General features: G+C 47.4%; 2 protein-coding genes across 2 annotated transcripts; one reads left to right on the top strand and one right to left on the bottom strand.

Moving 5' to 3' along the window:
- The first annotated feature begins 1011 nt into the window (after positions 1-1011).
- Positions 1012-2127, top strand: LOC109760863 (blue copper protein 1a-like). The gene is made up of 2 exons (XM_020319665.2): positions 1012-1367; positions 1517-2127. Exons 1-2 carry the CDS (start codon positions 1097-1099, stop codon positions 1867-1869), a joined length of 624 nt encoding a protein of 207 aa, XP_020175254.2. The 5' UTR covers positions 1012-1096; the 3' UTR covers positions 1870-2127.
- A 2766-nt stretch (positions 2128-4893) lies between these two features.
- LOC109760862 (zinc finger A20 and AN1 domain-containing stress-associated protein 7-like) lies at positions 4894-5773 on the bottom strand. The gene has a single exon (XM_020319664.3). The coding sequence runs from the start codon at positions 5724-5726 to the stop codon at positions 5190-5192; it is 537 nt and encodes a 178-aa protein (XP_020175253.1). The 5' UTR covers positions 5727-5773; the 3' UTR covers positions 4894-5189.
- Between the last annotated feature and the right edge of the window lie 15390 nt (positions 5774-21163).

Genomic DNA, 21163 nt, shown 5'->3' with positions numbered 1-21163 from the left:
GCGAGAAGTGACGACGATGAGGTGCAATTGTTGCGGTGAAGACTTTGTTGTTGCTGTGATGGAGTCAAGAGTCATTTGCGCAGAGAAAAGTAATGACGATGACAGTTACAAACAACCTTGTGGCTCTTCTCCCGTCGATGGTGCTGGGTCCTCTTGGATGTGTAGCCAAGGCAGACGGTGATGCACTATGTTGTTCACATAGCAATAGTTTTGGTCTGTTTTTTCCGCCAATTAATGAAATATTATTGTCTTAATTAATGGATTGAGACATTTGGTCTTAGTTGTTTTAAAGAAAAGGGAGTGGTTAGGTGTACGTCTGATGGAAACTTAAACTGGGTTAGTCCATTCTTTCCAGCCGTCGGATGCAAAACGAACAACCGGATCCTCTTTTCAACCTCCCGACGGCTTCTTCTCCAACCGCCCCCACGGATCAACGGCCGGACCGCCAGCGACCACTGCCGACGGCCGGCGGTGCTCCTGCGCCAGCCTCCTCGCTCCGCCCTCCACTCAACCGCTACCAACCACCGTGCTTCCGCTGCCCCCGACCATCCCTCTAACCCCGGTGATGGCCAGTTTTTTCCGGCAAACCTGCACCACCCCCCACAGCCCTAAGATAGATGATGGAGTCGCCTGCCACCTTAAGATAGACCCGGAGGCTTCTCCGGCGAGCTCCATCCTTCTTTCTGGCTGTTAGTTCCTTCGCTCGAAATTTGACTGACCCAAATTATAAATTCAGACAAACGTACATCTAGCTATGGTGTAAAGGAAAAACAGAGATGATAACAATGGAGATTATACTCAACATGTAGTGCACCTCCGGCCGATCGAGTAGGCAGCGGCGGTGTACGCCGGCACCAGGCAGGCACGTCATGTACACTAGCCAGAGCACAGGTGGGCAAAGAGCTGGAAACGAAACCAGCCAGAGACCGCGTCAGACTAAACTAAATTTCCTGAATCCTCCTGCTTTGTTATCGATCGATGCATCCATTCCTTCCATTGGTCGCTCCAATGCAGAGCTCCCCGGTGTCTTTTGACTATTTCTCCCGCACGTACGTACGTACGTGAAATCGGGCAAGATCCGTCTCTCTATATAACCATGTCGGAGCACTCGTTCTCCTCACACCCATCGCACAGTTCAGTACTGTACCTTACAAGGAACCAAAGAGGTAGGTTCAGTTTGAGTTGCTCGATCTCCATGGCTTCCAAGGCGATGCTTGTCATGGCGGTGGCGGCGACGGCGGTCGCCTTCCTCCCCTTGCCCGCCTCCGCCACCGTCCACGTCGTCGGCGACGGCAGCGGGTGGACGCTCGGGTTCGACTACACCGCCTGGTCCGAGAGCAACCAGTTCAGGGTCGGCGACGCCCTAGGTACTCAATCAACTCCATATCTCCTTCGGATTCATGCTCTATTTGCCCACGAAAATCTGACCTGTCACTCCGCACAACTAAGCTTAGAGAATCGTTCCATCTCTTGATCATGTCATGAGTCATGACCAAGGCTTGCCACGCTCTTGCAGTGTTCAAGTACAACAAGGCCAACCATAACGTGGTGGAGGTGAGCGGGCCGGACTTCAGGGCGTGCAACAGCGCCAAGGGCCTCGGCGCCTGGAACTCCGGCAGCGATCAGGTCCAGCTCGCCAGCGCCGGCAGGAGGTGGTTCGTCTGCGCCGTGGGCAGCCACTGCGTTATGGGCATGAAGCTCAACGTCACCATCCTCGCCGCCGACGCGCCTTCGCTTGCCCCTGCACCGGCACCGTCCTCGTCTTCTCGCAATACAATCCTCGCCGCCGACGCTCCTTGGCTTGCCCCTGGGCCGGCACCGTCCTCGTCTGCTCACAAGTCCAGGCGGCCCTTTGTTACCAAGTGGTGATGACCTGCCGGCGCCCCTGTACCAAGTACCGACTATGTTGTTCCTGCTTTTGCTAGTCACGTCGTGCACGGTGTGATCCATCGCACTGTTCGATTCGTGCATTTTTTTCTCCATTCGGATATAATAATTGGACTGCTGTCCAACACAAGCAATTCATTATTTTTTAGAATTACCACACGCAGTCGATTGGCCGTTTTAGATGTTGGTTGTTTCCTTACATTCATGTGTACCACATTTTGTACCAAACTAAATTAAGTTTATACATACGCATCACAGTTTAACCAGCCTACGAACTAAACTCTCACATTAATCCCTCGACGAATGAAACGCAGTTCGGGGGGGGGGGGGGGGGGGGGGGGGGTGGGGGTTGCAAGTTGAAAAAAAAGTAGTCTCCCTTTGTAAATAAATATAAGAGTCTTATAGCACAAATATAACCGTGTGTCTACATCCAAATCACGAACCATTTCCACCATTGGGTTCCTGCGTTGAGATCTTCGAAACTAGATCCTATGTTGATAGGTTTAGACCATTCTTTTTCCAAAAAAACTGAATCGAGAAAAGACCAGAGACCGGGAAAAAGCAAAAACAAAAAAGAGGAAAAAAAAAACAACGGAAAACCGAAAACAAGGAAGCATGGTTTTACTTTTCACCTTTTTTTTGGAAGCACACAGGTGCTTTCACTTTCGGGAAGCACAGTTGTGTTTAAGCGTAAAGTACACCTGTGGTTTTCACTTTTCGGAAAGCACATGTGTGTTTCACACGAAAACACGGTAACGTTTCACCGTGAAGCTTTCAGAAAGTGCAATTGTGCTTCTCGCGGAATCGCAGTTGTGCTTTTCACTTTTCGGGAAACACAGTAGTGCTTCACCGGGAAGCACAATTTTGCCTTTTTCACTTTCGACACGCACAGTGCAATTCATGTAGAAGCACATATGTGGGCGGAAGCACACCATTGCTTCACTATGAAGCACTCCTATGCTTTTCACACGGTGTCCTTCACGCGAGAAAAATAGGAAAATAAATTTTCTTTTTGAGGAAACCTAGAAAAACCAAGTAAAAATAAAATCCCCCAAAAACCAAAAACACATGCAACTTCAAAAAAAAAAGTGCTCCTGCAGGAGCGCCCAACACATGACACATTGCGCGCTCCCCATGCTGGGTTTTCGTGCGAAATCAATCGCTTATTACGGTAGGTGGACGATGGTTGCTAGAAGTACCATATGAGTAAGTGGGTTGATCTCTTCTTTCCTAGGGACCAAGGTGATCCAGGTGTTCTTGCATCTCGGCTTTTTTTTTTTGAGAGTGCGGTTAAACGTACCATACTGTTATATAAGGAAGCAAATGAGTTTTACAAGATGGCAACAAAATAATCATACGATGATTGTTGGTGCCAACACCACACCCATACAACAAGAGGGGAGTTCTCTCTATTGCTGTGTAATGATCTCCCATGCGCCTCCATACATATCTTATGACCAGAGAAGCTTCATTGGCCTGCTGTGCTGCGTTGGCGAACACGCGAGCATTCGATTGTTTCTAGAGGCTCGAGAAGACCAACATAAAGAGAGAGTCAAACTCCCTTCTTGCTGCTTTCGGACAGATGCCACAGACATGGATCCCCAGTCTAGCATCCTATCGAGAGTGCTAGACACTCCCGCCATAGGAAAAAGCTATGCAAAACAGGCCCACCAAACGTATCGAGCATTAATGCATTGGATAAGAATATGGTCCGGGGTGTCCTGTTTTTGCAGTCAAAGATAACAGGTATTCTTGCGTCTGGGCGTATGAATGTGTCCTTTATGCTGAGATGTGTGTGACGGATTCTCAGGATGGTGGGGGCTTATAATTGCTGCTCATTAAAGCTAGATATCTACATGGCCGCCCCCTCCTAGCTTGCGATCATAGGGAGGGCTCCTAGTTTTGGAAGTCCCTACAATCAATCAAGCATGAGATCCGCCTTTGGCTCGCGTCCCTCTAGGCAATGGAGAAGGTCTCTCTTCTGGTTGGACCCATAGCTTGGTATGGTCCCGCACGCCGATTCCCTTGCCTTTTTGCGATTTCCTCGAACTCAATGCTTTTGGTTCCCTGAACTGCCCATAATGGGAATTGGAACATCTCGTTCTGACAAACATTTGGGTCTAAGGAGACCCTTGCTTGGGCTGAATTGAGTGAGGCTCCCCCTCCGGTTATGACAAACTCTCTGGATACTGTCTTTGGGCACCTGACCTTGTTGGGTTGTTGGCGGCCTATGTCGTGCGCCGATGCTGGCATGGGCCACTCCTTTGTGGAAAGCGCCGCTTTCGCTAGAGATTAAGATCTTTGTTTGGCAGTTGTTGTGCGGTCACTTCCCCTCAGGGATGGAGGTCACCAAGCGGCATGGGCCGGACGATGGTATTTTCCCGTGTGTAGTGTCTGAGTCCTGGACCCACGTTGTCTTCTCAGGTCCGCTGCCCGCTTTTCTTGGAGCTTTGTCCATAAGGCCCTGGGCCTGAATGGCAGGCCTCAAATCTTGGAGAGTTCGTATAAGCCCAGTCCAACCATACCGGTAGGAGGAGACGTCTCTCCTATTGAGTGTTCGCAGCGATGGTCTACACCCAATGAACAACGCGTAACAAATGGTGATTGGGCGGGTCTTTTGCGATGTGCACTGGCACCCGCTTACTAGACAACGGAACATCGAGTGACTTGGCGGGATTATCAATGCGCATATCCTTTTAGGCATTATATTATATACAATGCAAGGTGCTTAGAAAAATATAATTCATATTTTCTTAAGCACTGGTGCTTATTTGTAGAGGACAAACGCTTAATTAAACATGTTCGAGAAAAATATGGTTTATTTTACCAAGCATCTCCCCCTAAGCACCTTATACATTGTACAAGGCTTTAGCCGGCGCTTCGTCGGCTCCGCGTAGCTATTGCATCAACTTTTTTTTTCGTTTTGGGCATATTTGTGATATTTTCTCCGTCTGAAAATAAATGTATTACCTTTAGTACGACTTTTAAGAGAATATTACACAGCAGACTTATTATCTTCTTATGTTACACTGAAACTTGTTGCATAGACGTGATGGTTTGCTTTATGTATAAATCGTGATGAACTAATGTTTTAAGACTCACGGTACAAATTCCTATATCTCTGATCGAAATCTAAACTCTGAACTAATATTTACAAAATTTCGATATCTGGAAGCCTAAACTAATATTTACACGTTCGAAGACCTAGCAAATACAAAGAAGATTGATCGATTCTATCCTCGAAGACGCCATGACTAACTGCTTGATCGGTTCGCCGTTGATCTGGTGGTTTCTTGTGGGCTTCAGATCCTTCCGGTCATCTTGTCCGCAACCACGAGCGGGTTGTGCTTGGCGATCTGCTCCTGGCCGGCGGCCTTGTAGTCGAATCCACAGTCGTGCTTCTCCGAGTAGCGGTGCACGCTGCAGAAGGTGCCCTCGCAGCGGCATCGGAACCCCAGCAGCCCCACCTTCTTGCGGCACGCCGCGCACCGGTTCGCCGCCACCGCCGGCTGCTTCACGGGCGTCACGGCGGGGTCAACTGCGGCGGGGCTGGAGGAGGCGGCCGCACCGTCATAGGACGGGACGGCAACGGTCATCCTGGCCTTCTTCGCCGGAGGCGGCGCGGTCGAACCAGCAGGGTCGATGAAGCAGACGCTCCCCGCGGCCGCGGTGTCGGCGGTGGCGGCGTGGACGTGGTCGCGGTAGCACTTGGAGCACATGTTGCCGGTGGCGGCGGCGCCGAAGAAGCCGCAGCCGTTGGCGCACAGGCCGGCTGTCTCCTCCTCCTCGGTGTACTTGCGCTTCTGCGCCGTCGTCGCCGCCGATGCGTCGTGCGCCATTGCTAAGCTTACTCCAGTAACACGACACGTCCGCGTGTGTGTATCGGGGCGCCGAGATCTGCGTGCGATCGAGGGGGTTGGTTGCGTTTGATGGGCTGGGTTGCGCGTGGGTGTGGAACCTTTATAATACGGGCGACCGTGTGACCGACGCGAGCGGCGCCCGTCATAGTCCTGCCAGGACTCGCATCTGTGCCCGAAGCGGCCAACCAACACGTACGGCTCCCGGTGTCGGCACGATGATAACACTAAACCGAGCGTCAGTTCAACGCAACAAGGCAAGGCGGGGTTAGCGGCGGACGTACGTTCTACGTCGGGATAGTAGTATATCTTTTTTTACACTCACTCGGTAGCGTGCGCTCTTATGCCGTTTGACATCGAGGTGCCCTAAGGATTACTACAAACATACTACAAGGAAGTTTCATGAGTACGTACTGTACAATAGCTCAACCCGTAAATTTGCGTTACATGATATACTACGTGATCAGTTGTCGCCTATGAAAAGGAAACTAGGGCAGACACACGTACGAGCTAGGGCTAGTCCTTCCTTCCTTCCTCCTTCCTTCTTCCTTCTTAAATTAAATTAGGGCAGACACGTACGCCAACGCAATTAGGGCTATCGTTTTCTTTCTTCTCGTGGAAGAAGAAAGACGATCTTGTTTTACTTTTTTTGGGAGTAAGCCAAGTTTTATTCATCAAACACCACAGAATTTGGGATACAGTTTTGGTCATGGATTGGTCAAGCCAGACGTGACTGTCACGGACCTGACGAAAATGAAAACTTAGCTAAATTATGTGCTTCAACATTGACAGCACGACCTTCGAAATTAAACATACAATCAAAAGACAACGCGTGTAGCTTGATCTCGCTAATAATTGTTCCATTGTTTCCTCACCCACCTTTCTGGATGTCCCCAGTCACGTGTCTAGCGTCGGAAGCAATGACCAAACGATGGAGGCGGAGATCTTGTTTTACCTAGTGCGACCTACAGCCGTTCGGCCCGTCCTCTGGCGGCTCCCCTCCATTGAGGACACAGGGCCGGGCCGGCAAAATCCGAGGTCATATGCGAAACTAAAAAATGAAGCCCTATTTCACTAGTGTGATCTTTAACTAAGGAGGCAAGAACCGGTCTCTAATGAAGTAGCGATCACTGCCAAAAGTTAATTAGGATTTAAAAATTAGGTGTAGGGCTGTAGGAGCCAAAGTTAAATCAGTGGGACTGCGGCGGGCTACCTGTTTTGGGCGAGAGAAACATGTTGATTAGATGAAGTTAATCCGAAGTGGCATGCTCGTTGCCCCGCTTGTCGCCGTGTCGCCCGTCGCGGCTCTGGAGCTGGATGCGATCGATTTTGATTAGTTCTGGATGCGTCGTCTCGCCTGCGCCCTGCCTTTCCCTCGATGCGCCGTCTCGCCCACCTTCCTCTGGATTTTAATTTGAGGGAAGCCTTCCTTTGGATGTGATCGATCCGACGATCCCATTCGGTTTCCGATCCATGAGCCATCGAGCAGGCGGCCTAGGAGGCTGGGACGCTTGACTACGTGGAGTCGCGAACGTGCCATGGCCCAGCGCCATGCGCGGCCCAACGCCCAGAAGAAATATAATACGCCTATATAAAATTTTGGGGCCCTAAAATTTATGGGCCCTGTGCTAGCCGCACAGTCTGCACACCTATGGGCCCGGCCCTACGAGGACTTCTCGGTCATCGGTCATGACGGGGTCACCGGATCTCACACTTGCAGACCTACGTAGCTGTAGGTTTAGGGTTTTCTTGGCTTAGGTTTGTTGCCGCACCACATCTTCGCTCTGATGAGGGTGACAACGGCACTAAATAAAGGAGTTCCAAATCCTTTTCTAACGTGGTGTTCTTCTATATGGTCAATGATGGATCCATGTGCAAGATTGTTCAAGCAGGGATGGCGTGGCGGGGACATCATCCTTGTGGTGGACTTGTGTCCTCAGGCTCTGCCATTGTGACATCGTTCGCTCTGGCATTGGCACGAAGTATGAGAGGTTGTTTAGGAACGGGTGTCAGTGGTGGTCTATGTTGGCAACAGTTCAAAGACGGTCGACTCATAATTGAAGGCTAGCGGGTCAGGTTTCCTCATTCGAGGTTGTGTCACGGGGGTCCCAAATCTAGAGTTCAATGGCGTCTGTGAGGTGTTGTCCCGGCCAAATTCTTTCAAGGAAAAGGCTTCACCTTTGGCGAGCAACTTTGGAGGTCTGCAGAGCTACAGATCAACAGCGGAGCCGCCTCGAGCTCGGCTGAAGAGGTGCTCTATCCCCTTTTCCTTAGGAGGTCCCTGTGGTGGTGCCAGAGGCGGGTGACCGGGTGACCGATGTTGGTAACAGGCACACCAAATTATTTGGTATTGATTGTAATTTTCCTTCTTGTTTGGGGGTCCTTTGGGCTAAAGCAAGTGTCTATGTGGCTTGTACTTTTCTCTTTATTATATGAAAGAGATGTGTATTGCCTTCGAAAACAATATATAAAGAAATTCTCGTGGATTATGATTATAACTCTTTTGTTTTGTGTAGGATATATATAACCATAGTTCCCTGCAAAAAATATATATCCTTCAAACATGTAAGGCCGGTAAATAATGAGCATTCTTAAGTTCTCTGTCTTTATTGGGTCATTGGACTGCGGATGCATCCCGATCTCACTAGAAAATAATAATTTCCTTCAGCATACCTTACCTCCTCCTGGTCTCTCTCTCTCTCTCTCTCTCTCTCTCTCTCTCTCTCTGGAACAACGATGGCGGGCAAAGGCATCGTCTGTCCGGATGGAATAGTGCCTTCTCTCTCCATGAGATTGCCCCTTTTTAGTCCTCTCCCCGGAATGGAGCGATGGAGACTACAAACTAGAGGAATAGAAAAACCTTTCGCAACTTCTTCGCTTCTCCAGGATTTTCCAGCTTTCGTTTAATAGACAGGAAGAGGAAGAAAACCCCAAGTGGCATCCTTGTGCTACTCAAAAGACCTCATTTGTAACTTTCTTGCAGAGTTTTACACACACACACACCTCATGGTGTAGCTCCTCTTTACTATTGATAATCCCCATGAAGTATTGTAGCACTTCCTCAAGTGGAGGTGGTAAATATGGAGTGTCGAAACTAAAATGAGGTGATACAACCCCACGTACAATGAACTTTGCTTTGCCTAGACCTTCTAGTAAAAGATAGTTTGCAAGTTTTAGAGAAAGCGAGTGTGGAGTAGCGGTGGTAGGTGCTGCAAAATTATCCCTAGGAAATTGGCTATGGTACTAGACCGATATGTTGGGAATCGTAGCATAATTTTAAAATTTTCCTACGCTGTAACATCCCAAATTTTCAATTTGGAAATGTTATACATAGACCATCATTGCATATCATGTTTTGTTGCATTTTGACAAATCCTCGATAATCCTAAGCAACTCAAGGACCCTCGGAGAGATTGGGGATTTTCTCGAATTTTCAAATTTGATTTTTCAAACGAGGATTGTGGTTTTAATTATTTTTCTCTCCGGAAAAATATTTCATTTTAAATAAACGAGGGGAGAAAATATGACTTCTCCAAAACAATTGAAATACTGGAGGAAAAATGCTAAAACATTATTTGGAATTTATTTGGATTTTATTTGCAATTTTTATTGCATTAAAAATATTGCATGTTTTCAAAATATTTATTTTGACTTCAAAAAATGTTCACCCTATTCTAGATTTTCTAACTAGACGGGGAAAATCTATTTCATATTTTTCTGATTTTTACTTATTTTTCTACGTATTATTTTCCGCGGAACTTATTTTTTTTTTAAAAAACAACGCCCGCGCGCCGACTGGGCCAAAGGCCCAGCCGACGGCCCGCCTCGCGCCTTCCTCTTCCCGCACGTGAGCTCGCCGCCGGAGTCCGTCCCGGGCACGGGAGCCGCCGCCGCCTCGGGTGCCCCTTGCCCAAGCCGCCGCACACCCCCCCTCCTTAAATACCGCGCCCCCCCTCTCTTTCCTCACCACGAGCCACCGCCGGAGCCCCTCATCGCCGCCGCCGCAACACGCCCGCCGCCGCCGCCGTTTGCCCCGCCGCCGCCGCCGGAGCCGCCGCCCTCGCACCCCCCCGAGCCCCGCACCCCGCCGCCAAGCACCGCCCCGCCGGAGCCCCTCGCCGGAGCCCGCCGTCGAGGTACTGCCGCCGCCGATTCCCGTCGTTGCCGGTTTTCTGTAAAAAAAACCTTGGTTAAAAAAAACCCTAGATCGGTTTTTTTCCGTTTTATTATTTTACGAGCGTTCACCGAACCGTTCGTTTTAACGAACGCGTTCGTCGGTTTTTCTCTGTTAACGAACGTCCGTTATTTAACCGTTCGTCCGTTTTTCTTTTTCGTCGGATTTTCTCGTTATTTTCTCAGATTCGATTTCTGATCGAATCTTCGATTCTGTTTAACTTCTCGCTCGTTTATCGGAATCAGGCGATTCAAGCGCCTAGAGTTTCGTCTCGAAATTCTCTTTCCGTTTAACCTACTCAAACAAGTTTTTGCTACAGTAAAATTTGACCTAGATCCAGATTAGCAAACGAAGTTTCTTTCTTTTGTCGTTTGACTTTCGTTGCTTCTTTCGAGTTGATTCTTTTTGCAAACCGGAGTTCTTAAGTTGAACTTTCTGGTTGGATCTTTCATTCGAGTTTTACTTGTGCATTAGTTGAGTACTGATTGTATGCTTGTTTGTTTGCGATAGAGTACCCGGAGTGTGCCGCTTGTTATTTCGAATCGCTAGGTTTTGCGGATCATCAGCAAGGCAAGTAACACTTTGATCATACCTCGTTCATACCCAGTTTTATTGCATTAGATCTGTTTTCCTCAAACACATTGCATGATTAGGATCTAATTAAACTGTGGGTATTGGGAAGTAGTTGAGGTAGTACCTATCACCTGTTTTACATTATCAAACCCTTGGGAGTTACTTCTACGTTGCTTTTATTATTGCCATGCTATGCTCGTAGACGTGGATTGGGTTTGAGAGATAATCATGACAGATGTGAGATTGTTAATAATGGTTCAACTTAAGGTGGCAACTAAAAACTCACATCTGGGTGGATTGAGGCACCTGGAGAACCCAGTGTTGTCTGTATGTATAAGGTCCGCCACCCAGGCTCAAAGGGATCATAAGATTATTCATGCTAGAAACTTCCGTGTGCAGCCACAAGCTATTATGGGCTCTAGCATAGCTGAGTAGGTTACAGGATCTCTTGAAGAGGTGGACTAGCAGATGTAGGGGAAAGTAGGTGTACCGGTCCATCCAGAGTAAAGAGTGATTGTTTCTGAAAGACTGTGTCTCGGTCATCCGTTTCTCAAACATCATGCAGTGCGAGAATCAAGCGGAGGCGATCGTGTCTTGTGGGGAAAAGTGCGCAAACCTCTGCAGAGTGTACAAACTGATCATGATTAGCCGTGTCCCCGGTTATGGACAACTTGAGTATCTAGTACCTGGGTTATCATTTGAATCTCATCACCGTGATACTTATAATTAATTTTGTTGGGTTAATGATGATACTTAATTGGGATTGAGTTGGAGGTACCTTCTCAATGTTTCAACCACCATGATAGTTAAATAAAATTTATTCCTTTTGAAGTAGGATAAAATTGGCTTTTCGCAAAACTGTAACCATAGAGCTTTCCACCAGCCATATATGCATGTAGTATAGCATTATTATTGTTCATTGCTCTCTATGTGTTACATTGCCAGCATATTTTATGTGCTGACCCGTTTTTTTGGGCTGCAACGTTTCATGTTGCAGACTTTTCAGACGACGAGTAAGATGCCTTAGGTCGTGGTCTTATACTCAGTGATGCCGCTGGAGTTGATGGACTCACTTATCTTCCAAGTCTTCCGCTGTTATCGTTATTAGATGGCCTTAAGCCATGTTTTCATACTTAATCTCTACGGAGATATTCGATGTAATAAGTGTGTGATTGCTACTCTGTTATAAATCCTCCATTTGTACTGTGCGTGTCAGCATTACTGATCCAGGGATGACACTGGTGCACAGCAGCACAGGCCATTTGAGGTCTGGTCGCTACAAAGTTGGTATCAGAGCACACGCTGACTGTAGGACACGACCACTAAGCTTAAGCCCTAGAAAACTTCTCTCTTCTCATTTCTGACCCCTCTCCACTTTCTACTCTTTTAGGAATGGCGAATGCAAGGAGCAAGTTCATGCAACCAGATGAAGACACGCCGTTTGGTCGACATCTGAAGGAAGTCACCAAGTACTTGAACATAGGAATACCAAGCGTCACCGGAACCTACAACGCCACATTACCTGAAGAGGAGAGCTGGAAGATTCAAGTTATCATTCCAGGAAGGATGTTTAGTGCCATGAGATTGGTTTTCGAAGCACCAACTTGGAGTTTAGGGAAGAGCATGGCCGCACACATCGCCATGGGTCGCATTGGAGAAGTCTATCACCAGGAGCTTAAGGATACAATTTACCAAATTTGTGGACGTCGAGACGCGCAATGGGAGATGATCAAGACCAAGAAGGATGGATCAATTGCAGCTTTCATCCAGGAGCAGAACCAACATATCCGACGCCAGGAGAATCAGATATGCACGGACAAGGAAGAACTGAAGAAGGCATTCACGAAGATCAAGGAACTCCAAGAAGAACTCAAGACTACACGCGAAGATTACTTGGAGGAAATCAACGCGCTAGTAGGGAAGATTGACGACCTGGAGAATAAGATTGGAGCATTCGTGGGAAATCCAGTGCCAAAAGCAGAAGTCGACGAATGCACTTGTCCGGATAACTACATCATCATCGACGACACCGACTCGGAACCAAGTGAAGACGAATGGATTGATGAAGCTGGAGCAGACATCATGGAGTCTTCAACGGATCAGAATTTTTAGTAGACCACCATATCAGTAGTAGTTTTCCCCCATTTAATAGTATAGTTCAAGCACTTTGTAACGCTAGTTAGATCGATTGTTTTGCCTTGTTTGATTGATTGAGTGATATTGATTGAATTTGTCTCATGAGCATATGGGTAGTGTTTTCTCTCTAGACCTCATTCTATTCTTACCTCTCATCTTTTCTAAACCTATCAGATGCCTCCGAGACGCGACACCGGATTTGTTTTCCCGCCAGAGATCACCCAGTTGATTCAGCAACAGAATGCCCTGATGCAAGTGTTAGTTCAGAACCAAGGCAACAACAATAACAACAACCCACCGCCACCACCACCTGTTGATCACTTAGCCCGTTTCTTAAGGCTAAACCCGCCGGTGTTTTCCAGTAGCACCGAGCCGATTATAGCAGATGATTGGCTCCGCAAAGTTGGAAGGGAGTTGACCACTGCAGGATGCACAGATGCGGAAAGAGTGTGTTTTGCCGCACATCAGCTTGATGGACCCGCAGCATCATGGTGGGAGAATTACACAGCCACGCACCCTATTGACACTGTCACATGGGACCAGTTTCAGCAAGCTTTCCGTACAGCTCATGTTTCAGCAGGAGCTATGGCTATGAAGAAGCGTGAGTTTCGCAACCTACGCCAAGGAGGACGCACCGTAGGCCAGTATGTGGAGGAATTCAGTAAGTTAGCACGTTATGCACCAGATGACGTTGCTACAGATGCTGCCAAGCAGGAGAAGTTTTTGGAAGGACTGAATGATGAACTGAGTATGCAGTTGATGGTAGCAACCTTCAACAACTACCAGGAGCTGGTAGATAGAACTCTCATGATTGAAGGGAAGCATCAGCAGATTGAAAACCGTAAGAGGAAGTATGGACAAGGGAAGTACAATTCTGGAGCCCAGCAGAAGCCACGATTTACCCCGAAGCCGGGAGGACAGTTTCAGCATACCCATGGAGGAGGTAGTTCGCACAACCATAATGGCTCCAAGAATGGTAATGGGAATGGAGGAGGAAACGGACAGAACCGCACCAACCCATCTACCCTAACCAAGAGAGATCTAAGTCACATTACTTGTTTCAAGTGCCAGAAGACGGGACATTATGCTACTGATTGTTCCGAAGCCCAAAATGGAAATGGCAATGGAAGCTCTGGGAAGAAGCCGAACCCGTTCAACAAAGGACATGTGAACCACGTGAGCGTGGAGGAGGTTGAAGCTCAGCCTGATGCAGTAATAGGTAAGTTTTTGGTTAAGTCATTTACTGCAACCGTTCTTTTCGATACTGGTGCATCGCATTCATACATATCAAGGGGATTCGTAAACAAGTTTAAGATGTCCACCCAAGTTCTCAAAAGCCCCATGTTAGTAACCTCGCCAGGAGCAGAGTATATGGCCACCCAAGGATGTTTTCAGATACCGTTGGCCATTGGTAGGCATGTTTTCCCCTCAGACCTCATTGTTTTGGAATCGCAAGGTTTGGATGTGATCTTGGGAATGGATTGGCTATCGTTGTATGGAGGAAACATCGATTGTGCCAGCAAGACGATTTTGCTTACCACCCCAGAAGGAAAAAGGATCAAGTATGTATCCCGGCATATGCCGAAGAGGACTCAAGTGAATTCCTTATCAGGAGTTGTACAGGAGGAAGTACCAGTGGTGAAGGATTATCCGGATGTATTTCCAGAAGAGTTGCCAGGCATGCCACCAGATAGAGACATTGACTTTTTGATTGAACTTTTGCCAGGCGCAGGGCCAATATCTAAGAGACCGTATAGGATGCCCGCAAAGGATTTGGAGGAAATAAAGAAGCAGATCAAGGAGTTACTGGATAAAGGCTATATTCGCCCAAGTTCGTCACCTTGGGGATCACCAGTACTTCTAGTGGAGAAGAAAGATGGATCACTAAGGATGGTTGTTGATTACCGAGGACTGAATGAAGTGACCATCAAAAACAAGTACCCACTGCCGATGATCAATGATTTGTTTGACCGCTTGCAAGGAGCTAAGGTATTTTCCAAGATCGATCTACGATCAGGATACCATCAGTTAAAGATTCGAGAGCAGGATATACCCAAGACGGCATTTACCACCAGATATGGATTGTATGAGTATACCGTTATGTCATTTGGACTGACTAACGCGCCGGCCTATTTCATGAACCTGATGAACAAAGTGTTTATGGAGTTTTTGGATAAGTTCATCGTGGTGTTCATTGATGATATTTTAATCTTTTCCAAGGATGAAGAAGAGCATGAGGAGCATTTACGATTGGTACTTGAGAAGCTCAGAGAACATCAGTTATATGCCAAGTTCAGCAAATGTGAGTTTTGGTTGAAGGAAGTTGGATTCCTTGGACATGTTATTTCTGGAGAAGGAATAGCAGTAGACCCTGCCAAGGTTGACACCGTGACAAGTTGGGAATCACCCACGACAGTTGGAGAAATCCGGAGTTTTCTTGGACTTGCAGGATACTACCGGAGATTTATAGAGAATTTCTCAAGGATTGCTAAGCCCATGACCGAGCTATTGAAGAAGGACACCAAATTCAATTGGACTGAGGAATGTGAAGCTAGTTTCCAAGAGCTGAAGAAACGATTGGTTACATCACCAGTGTTGATTCTGCCCGATCAACGCAAGGACTATGAAATTTATTGCGACGCTTCTCGTCGAGGACTTGGAGCAGTGCTTATGCAGGAAGGAAGAGTTGTGTCGTATGCTTCACGACAACTTAAACCCCATGAGAAGAATTATGCTACGCATGATTTGGAATTAGCAGCCGTGGTGCATGCATTGAAGACATGGAGACATTTTCTCATCGGAAACCATTGTGAGGTGTACACGGATCACAAGAGTTGAAGTACATTTTCACGCAGAAGGAGTTAAATCTCAGACAGAGGAGATGGTTGGAGCTCATTAAAGATTATGATATGAGATTGCATTATCACCCTGGAAAGGCTAACGTAGTAGCAGACGCGTTGAGCCGCAAGAGTCATATCAACACCCTCATGACAGGAGAGTTACCTCATGAGTTAGCCGAGGACCTTCGTGAGCTATGTTTGGAGATAGTCCCAAGAGGCTATTTAACGACGTTGGAGATTCAGTCTACCTTGATGGAAAGGATAAGAGAAGCTCAAAAGACAAACAAGGAGATTGAAGAGATAAAGGAGAAGATGAGCAAAGGAAAAGCCAAGGGATTTCGTGAGGATGAGCACGATACCTTATGGTTCGAGGACCGCGTATATGTACCAAATGATCCGGAGATCAGGAAGTTGATTTTGCAAGAAGCCCATGATTCACCGTACTCGATTCACCCAGGGAATACCAAGATGTATTTGGATTTGAAGAATACTTTCTGGTGGACCGGAATGAAAAAGGATATTGCGGAGTATGTAGCAGTTTGTGATGTATGTCAGAGAGTGAAGGCAGAGCATCAGAAGCCAGCAGGATTGCTACAGCCATTGCCGATACCCGAATGGAAGTGGGATAAAATAGGCATGGATTTTATCACAGGATTACCCAGGACTCGTTCAGGCTATGACTCGATATGGGTTGTAGTCGACCGTTTGATGAAAGTGGCTCATTTCATTCCAGTGAAGACCACTTACACCAGTGCTAAGTTGGCAAAGATATACATGACCAGGATCGTATGTTTGCATGGAGTTCCGAGGACCATTGTATCAGACAGAGGAACCCAATTTACCTCGAAGTTTTGGAAGCAGTTACATGAAACATTGGGAACCAGGCTGGAATTTAGTACAGCTTTTCACCCACAGACAGATGGACAGACCGAGAGAGTCAACCAGATTTTGGAAGACATGTTGAGAGCATGTGCACTAGATTATGGATCTAATTGGGACGACAATTTGCCATATGCGGAGTTTTCATATAACAACAGTTATCAAACCAGTTTGAAGATGGCCCCTTTCGAAGCATTATACGGAAGGAGGTGTAGAACACCGTTGTTATGGGACGAAGTTGGAGACCGTCAATTGTTTGGACCAGATTTAATTAAGGAGTCTGAACAGAAAGTGAAGTTGATTCGCGATAGGCTCAAAGTAGCCCAGCCCAGGAAGAAGAGTTATGCTGATTCTAAACGAAAGGAGACCGTTCACGAAGTCGGAGACAGAGTGTATCTTCGAGTATCACCACTTCGAGGAGTGAAGCGTTTTGGAGTTAAAGGAAAGTTAGCGCCCCGTTTTATCGGACCATACAGAGTGTTGGAACGTATGGGAGAAGTTGCTTACAAGCTGGAATTGCCCGAAGGATTGTCTGGAGTACATGATGTATTTCACGTTTCGCAGTTGAAGAAGTGTCACGCAGAGATGGCTGAGATACCACTGAGAGACACCGTGCCACTGGAAGCGATTCAGTTGGAAAGTGATTTGACTTATGAGGAGAAACCAGTTAAGATTCTCGAGTATGCCAGCCGAGTTACCCGCAGCAAGGTTATCAAGTTTTGCAAAGTTCAGTGGAGTCACCACACAGAGGATGAAGCCACCTGGGAGCGAGAGGAAGATCTACGGAAAAACCACTCCCACCTGTTTTCTAGCCAACCCGAATCTCGAGGGCGAGATTCATCTTAAGGGGGGTAGGTTTGTAACATCCCAAATTTTCAATTTGGAATGTTATACATAGACCATCATTGCATATCATGTTTTGTTGCATTTTGACAAATCCTCGATAATCCTAAGCAACTCAAGGACCCTCGGAGAGAGTTGGGGATTTTCTCGAATTTTCAAATTTGATTTTTCAAACGAGGATTGTGGTTTTAATTATTTTTCTCTCCAAAAAAATATTTCATTTTAAATAAACGAGGGGAGAAAATATGACTTCTCCAAAACAATTGAAATACTGGAGGAAAAATGCTAAAACATTATTTGGAATTTATTTGGATTTTATTTGCAATTTTTATTGCATTAAAAATATTGCATGTTTTCAAAATATTTATTTTGACTTAAAAAATTGTTCACCCTATTCTAGATTTTCTAACTAGACGGGGAAAATTTATTTCATATTTTTCTGATTTTATTTATTTTTCTACGTATTATTTTCCGCGGAACTTATTTTAAAAAACAAAAAAAAACAAAACAACGCCCGCGCGCCGACTGGGCCAAAGGCCCAGCCGACGGCCCGCCTCGCGCCTTCCTCTTCCCGCACGGGAGCTCGCCGCCGGAGTCCGTCCCGGGCACGGGAGCCACCGCCGCCTCGGGTGCCCCCTTGCCCAAGCCGCCGCACACCCCCCCCCTCCTTAAATACCGCGCCCCCCTCTCTTTCCTCACCACGAGCCGCCGCCGGAGCCCCTCATCGCCGCCGCCGCAACACGCCCGCCGCCGCCGCCGTTTGCCCCGCCGCCGCCGCCGGAGCCGCCGCCCTCGCACCCCCCCGAGCCCCGCACCCCGCCGCCAAGCCCCGCCCCGCCGGAGCCCCTCGCCGGAGCCCGCCGTCGAGGTACTGCCGCCGTCGATTCCCGTCGTTGCCGGTTTTCTGTAAAAAAAAACCTTGGTTTAAAAAAAAACCCTAGATCGGTTTTTTTCGGTTTTATTATTTTACGAGCGTTCACCGAACCGTTCGTTTTAACGAACGCGTTCATCGGTTTTTCTCTGTTAACGAACGTCCGTTATTTAACCGTTCGTCCGTTTTTCTTTTTCGTCGGATTTTCTCGTTATTTTCTCAGATTCGATTTCTGATCGAATCTTCGATTCTGTTTAACTTCTCGCTCGTTTATCGGAATCAGGCGATTCAAGCGCCTAGAGTTTCGTCTCGAAATTCTCTTTCCGTTTAACCTACTCAAACAAGTTTTTGCTACAGTAAAATTTGACCTAGATCCAGATTAGCAAACGAAGTTTCTTTCTTTTGTCGTTTGACTTTCGTTGCTTCTTTCGAGTTGATTCTTTTTGCAAACCGGAGTTCTTAAGTTGAACTTTCTGGTTGGATCTTTCATTCGAGTTTTACTTGTGCATTAGTTGAGTACTGATTGTATGCTTGTTTGTTTGCGATAGAGTACCCGGAGTGTGCCGCTTGTTATTTCGAATCGCTAGGTTTTGCGGATCATCAGCAAGGCAAGTAACACTTTGATCATACCTCGTTCATACCCGGTTTTATTGCATTAGATCTATTTTCCTTAAACACATTGCATGATTAGGATCTAATTAAACTGTGGGTATTGGGAAGTAGTTGAGGTAGTACTATCACCTGTTTTACATTATCAAACCCTTGGGAGTTACTTCTACGTTGCTTTTATTATTGCCATGCTATGCTCGTAGACGTGGATTGGGTTTGAGAGATAATCATGACAGATGTGAGATTGTTAATAATGGTTCAACTTAAGGTGGCAACTAAAAACTCACATCTGGGTGGATTGAGGCACCTGGAGAACCCAGTGTTGTCTGTATGTATAAGGTCCGCCACCCAGGTTCAAAGGGATCATAAGATTATTCATGCTAGAAACTTCCGTGTGCAGCCACAAGCTATTATGGGCTCTAGCATAGCTGAGTAGGTTACAGGATCTCTTGAAGAGGTGGACTAGCAGATGTAGGGGAAAGTAGGTGTACCGGTCCATCCAGAGTAAAGAGTGATTGTTTCTGAAAGACTGTGTCTCGGTCATCCGTTTCTCAAACATCATGCAGTGCGAGAATCAAGCGGAGGCGATCGAGTCTTGTGGGGAAAAGTGCGCAAACCTCTGCAGAGTGTACAAACTGATCATGATTAGCCGTGTCCCCGGTTATGGACAACTTGAGTATCTAGTACCTGGATTATCATTTGAATCTCATCACCGTGATACTTATAATTAATTTTGTTGGGTTAATGATGATACTTAATTGGGATTGAGTTGGAGGTACCTTCTCAATCTTTCAACCACCATGATAGTTAAATAAAATTTATTCCTTTTGAAGTAGGATAAAATTGGCTTTTCGCAAAACTGTAACCATAGAGCTTTCCACCAGCCATATATGCATGTAGTATAGCATTATTATTGTTCATTGCTCTCTATGTGTTACATTGCCAGCATATTCTATGTGCTGACCCGTTTTTTCGGGCTGCAACGTTTCATGTTGCAGACTTTTCAGACGACGAGTAAGATGCCTTAGGTCGTGGTCTTATACTCAGTGATGCCGCTGGAGTTGATGGACTCACTTATCTTCCAAGTCTTCCGCTGTTATCGTTATTAGATGGCCTTAAGCCATGTTTTCATACTTAATCTCTACGGAGATATTCGATGTAATAAGTGTGTGATTGCTACTCTGTTATAAATCCTCCATTTGTACTGTGTGTGTCAGCATTACTGATCCAGGGATGACACTGGTGCACAGCAGCACAGGCCATTTGAGGTCTGGTCGCTACATACGCTCACCAAGATGCATCTATGGAGTATACTAGCAACGAGGGGAAAGGAGTGCATCTACATACCCTTGTAGATCGTGAGCGGAAGCGTTCCAATGAACGTGGATGACGGAGTCGTACTCGCCGTGATCCAAATCACCGATGACCGAGTGCCGAACGGACGGCACCTCCGCGTTCAACACATGTACGGTGCAGCGACGTCTCCACCTTCTTGATCCAGCAAGGGGAAAGGAGAGGTTGATGGAGATCCAGCAGCACGACGGCGTGGTGGTGGATGTAGCGGGTCTCGGCAGGGCTTCGCCGAGCTTCTGCGAGAGGGAGAGGTGTAGCAGGGGAGGAGGGAGGCGCCCAAGGCTGTAATACTGCTTCCCTCCCTCCCCCCCTTTATATAGGCCCCCTGGGAAGGGGGGCGCCGGCCAGAACCCATCTGGTGGGGGGGCGGCGGCCAGGGGGGTGCCTTGCCCCCCAAGGCAAGTGGGGCGCCCCCCCACCCTAGGGTTTCCAACCCTAGGCGCAGGGGGAAGGCCCATGGGGGGGCGCCCAGCCCACTAGGGGCTGGTTCCCTTCCCACTTCAGCCCACGGGGCCCTCCGGGATAGGTGGCCCCACCCGGTGGACCCCCGGGACCCTTCCGGTGGTCCCGGTACAATACTGGTAACCCCCGAAACTTTCCCGGTGGCCGAAACTTGACTTCCTATATATAATTGTTCACCTCCGGACCATTCTGGAACTCCTCGTGACGTCCGGGATCTCATCCGGGACTCCGAACAACTTTCGGGTTTCCGCATACACATATCTCTACAACCCTAGCGTCACCGAACCTTAAGTGTGTAGACCCTACGGGTTCGGGAGACATGCAGACATGACCGAGACGCCTCTCCAGTCAATAACCAACAGCGGGATCTGGATACCCATGTTGGCTCCCACACGTTCCATGATGATCTCATCAGATGAACCACGATGTCGAGGATTCAATCAATCCCGTATACAATTCCCTTTGTCAATCGGTATATTACTTGCCCGAGATTCGATCGTCGGTATCCCAATACCTTTTTCAATCTCGTTATCGGCAAGTCTCTTTACTCGTACCGCAATGCATGATCCCGTGACTAACGCCTTAGTCACATTGAGCTCATTATGATGATGCATTACCAAGTGGGCCCAGAGATACCTCTCCGTCACATGGAGTGACAAATCCCAATCTCGATCCGTGC

Source organism: Aegilops tauschii, chromosome 5 (genome assembly GCF_002575655.3).
Source record: "Aegilops tauschii subsp. strangulata cultivar AL8/78 chromosome 5, Aet v6.0, whole genome shotgun sequence".
Taxonomy (NCBI): Eukaryota; Viridiplantae; Streptophyta; class Magnoliopsida; order Poales; family Poaceae; genus Aegilops; species Aegilops tauschii.
Note: the sequence above shows the minus strand (reverse complement) of the source record. Positions and strands in the feature narration are given on the sequence as shown.